This window comes from Homarus americanus, unplaced genomic scaffold (assembly GCF_018991925.1).
Source record: "Homarus americanus isolate GMGI-L3 unplaced genomic scaffold, GMGI_Hamer_2.0 scaffold47967, whole genome shotgun sequence".
Lineage (NCBI taxonomy): Eukaryota > Metazoa > Arthropoda > Malacostraca > Decapoda > Nephropidae > Homarus > Homarus americanus.
This window is the reverse complement of record NW_024731965.1, coordinates 170001-172784: the sequence shown is the minus strand read 5'-3', so window position 1 is coordinate 172784 and position 2784 is coordinate 170001. Positions and strand designations below refer to the sequence as shown.

Genomic DNA, 2784 nt, shown 5'->3' with positions numbered 1-2784 from the left:
GACGGAGGAGCTTAATGAGACAGGAACATGACGGAGAAGCTTAATTGGAGACAGGAGCTTGACGGAGAAGCTTAATGAGACAGGAACTTGACGGAGAAGCTTAATGAGACAGGAACTTGACGGAGAAGCTTAATGAGACAGGAACTTGACGGAGAAGCTTAATGAGACAGGAACTTGACGGAGAAGCTTAATGAGAGACAGGAACTTGTCGGAGAAGCTTAATGAGAGACAGGAGCTTGACGGAGAAGCTTAATGAGACAGGAACATGACGGAGAAGCTTAATGAGACAGGAACTTGACGGAGAAGCTTAATGAGAGACAGGAACTTGTCGGAGAAGCTTAATGAGAGACAGGAGCTTGACGGAGAAGCTTAATGAGAGACAGGAGCTTAACGGAGAACTTAATGAGAGACAGGAACTTGACGGAGAAGCTTAATGAGACAGAAACTTGACGGAGAAGCTTAATGAGAGACAGGAGCTTGACGGAGAAGCTTAATAAGAGAGGAACATGACGGAGAAGCTTAATCAGAGACAGGGGATTGACAGAGAAGCTTAATGAGACAGGAGCTTCACGGAGAAGCTTAATGAGAGACAGGAACTTGACGGTGAAGCTTAACGAGAGACAGGAGTTTAAAAAAAATAATAATTTGACTTTAACTTGATAAAAGAGTTGAACATAAAAAGCTTAACGAGTGATGAGTTATTTCACTAATTCCTTTAAGTATTTTAAGAAACATGTAAAATTACTTCTGAAATCACATCGTCATTGACTCATTGAAATGGTCATAGTCCTATTTTAAATTACAGGAAAATGGCGTGAAGTTGAAATTTGTATATTGATAGAACTTAGTATAGTCACTCTCCTGTACTACTACTAACACTATTTACAGGTTGTCTCAGAAAAATGTATACACAACTGCCTAACTTATTTTCGTGGAGATTGCTTGAATATTTATAGTAAAACAGCAAGATTGTCCTTAATTATTCATGTGTAAGGACAATATATACATTCACAAAACACCTTATCGAGTAGAAAAGTTCCAAATAAATTATCTTTTTGCTCATTTATTACCAACATGGAACCAGGAAGCAGAATATGATCAGGGGAGCTCTGTCATATGAGATCAGGGCACAGCTTATTAATCCTCGCTAACCACCTAATATTGAGTCGTTACCAGGGGAATCATCGTTATATATGGTCGATGATATAAGGGGCTGGTTAATTGGTTATTATGTGGTCCCGGGGAAAAGTCTCGGGTCGTATCAGTTCCCTGGGATAAATCTCTGGGAAAGGAATTTTAATTGTATTTTTTTCGATGACATGTTAGTAGGTAGAGAATATTGGATAAAACTTAATAAAAATGGTTAAAACTGAATATTAATTAATCTTACTGGACGAAAAATTAATTAATAAACTTAAGGGATAAAATTAATTCCTATATAGAAGGTTTAAACAGACAAATTCACATAGAAAATTTTTGAAATATATCGTCCTGAAAATCCCAAACATAGAAAACGGGAATAGCGAGTTTATATTAATTAACTGGGGAAACCACAACAAATCCTCACCAATTCTTTTTTTTTTAATGAATCAAACAAAAGCCTCTGACTAGACTGAGCCTCTCCAGTCAAATTCTGGTCAGTTAACTGTTAGTGAACTGGACGGGAGTATTGTTGTATGGTTTGTCATATAAATTAATCTCAGGCGTTCCTTTGTGTTCAGTATAATAAATCCGTCCGTCTGTCTGTCTGTCAAATGCTACCTAATGTGTTTGTCAGCATGTGTACCAGGTGATCGAGAAGTCCCCGTGCACCTGTAATGAAGATATAACAAGGAACACCTATACTCTTAATTACTCCAGGTGCACAGGGACTATTCGATCACCTCTTACTACGCTTCACATACAGTTATTGCACACAACCTAGTCACCGCTTCACATGTCATTGCACTGGAGTCATTGGCAGTGCTATGGAAGGGTAAAAACACTACATGATCTGTTATCCACGTCCAGAAGTAATGGAGGAGGAATCCATCTTATTGGGAAATGTTTGGATAAATTCTTTCGAGTTCGGGATAAATATGTGTTTGATATTGTTTTGCTTCTCTCATGTTTCTTATGTGTTTCACTCGCTTCATTTGCTTTACTTGATTTACTTGCTTCACTTGATTCACTCGGTTCACTTGATTCACTCGTTTCACTTGATTCACTCGGTTCACTTGATTCACTCGGTTCACTTGATTCACTCGGTTCACTTGATTCACTCGCTTCACTTGATTCACTCGGTTCACTTGATTCACTCGGTTCACTTGATTCACTCGCTTCATTTGATTCATTCGCTTCACTTGATTCACTCTTATTACTCGTTGCATTTGATTCATTTACTTCACTTGATTCACTCGTTCCACTGGCTTCACTTTCCTGATTTGTTTCACTCGCTTCATTTTCCTCACTCGCTTCACTCCCTTTACTCGCTCCACTTTCTTCACTGGCCTCACTCGCATTACACCCCATGAGTATGACTTCACCAGTATCATCCTTGTATAATTGCTCCTACAAATCTCTTCCTCTGCTTCTGACATGAGTGAATTAGTGGCTGGCAGTTTGTAGTCTCCCTGTCAATCTTGTGAAATGGACAGATTCCTCGACCAAACAGCACAAGACTAAGAGTTTCATTGCAGTTAGAAGACCTACAGCAGTATGACCTTCTCTTGAGCACTGTGTATAAGTTATGAGTTTAGTTAGGACGACCCCCCGCTTGTGTCGTCGTGTTGGGTTCTTTTAGGC

General features: G+C 39.2%; 1 protein-coding gene across 1 annotated transcript in view; it reads right to left on the bottom strand.

Moving 5' to 3' along the window:
• The window catches only part of LOC121868097 (osteocalcin 2-like), a gene marked incomplete at its 3' end in the record, with an annotated part of 5603 nt that extends 3092 nt beyond the window's left edge, over window positions 1–2511 (bottom strand). The window contains exons 1-2 of the mRNA XM_042368367.1: window positions 2154–2511; window positions 1787–1812 (exon numbers count right to left, since the gene is read on the bottom strand). Of these exons, the coding sequence (XP_042224301.1) occupies window positions 1787–1812; window positions 2154–2511 (384 nt within the window). The remainder of the gene's footprint in view (window positions 1–1786; window positions 1813–2153) is intronic.
• Window positions 2512–2784: the final 273 nt, after the last annotated feature.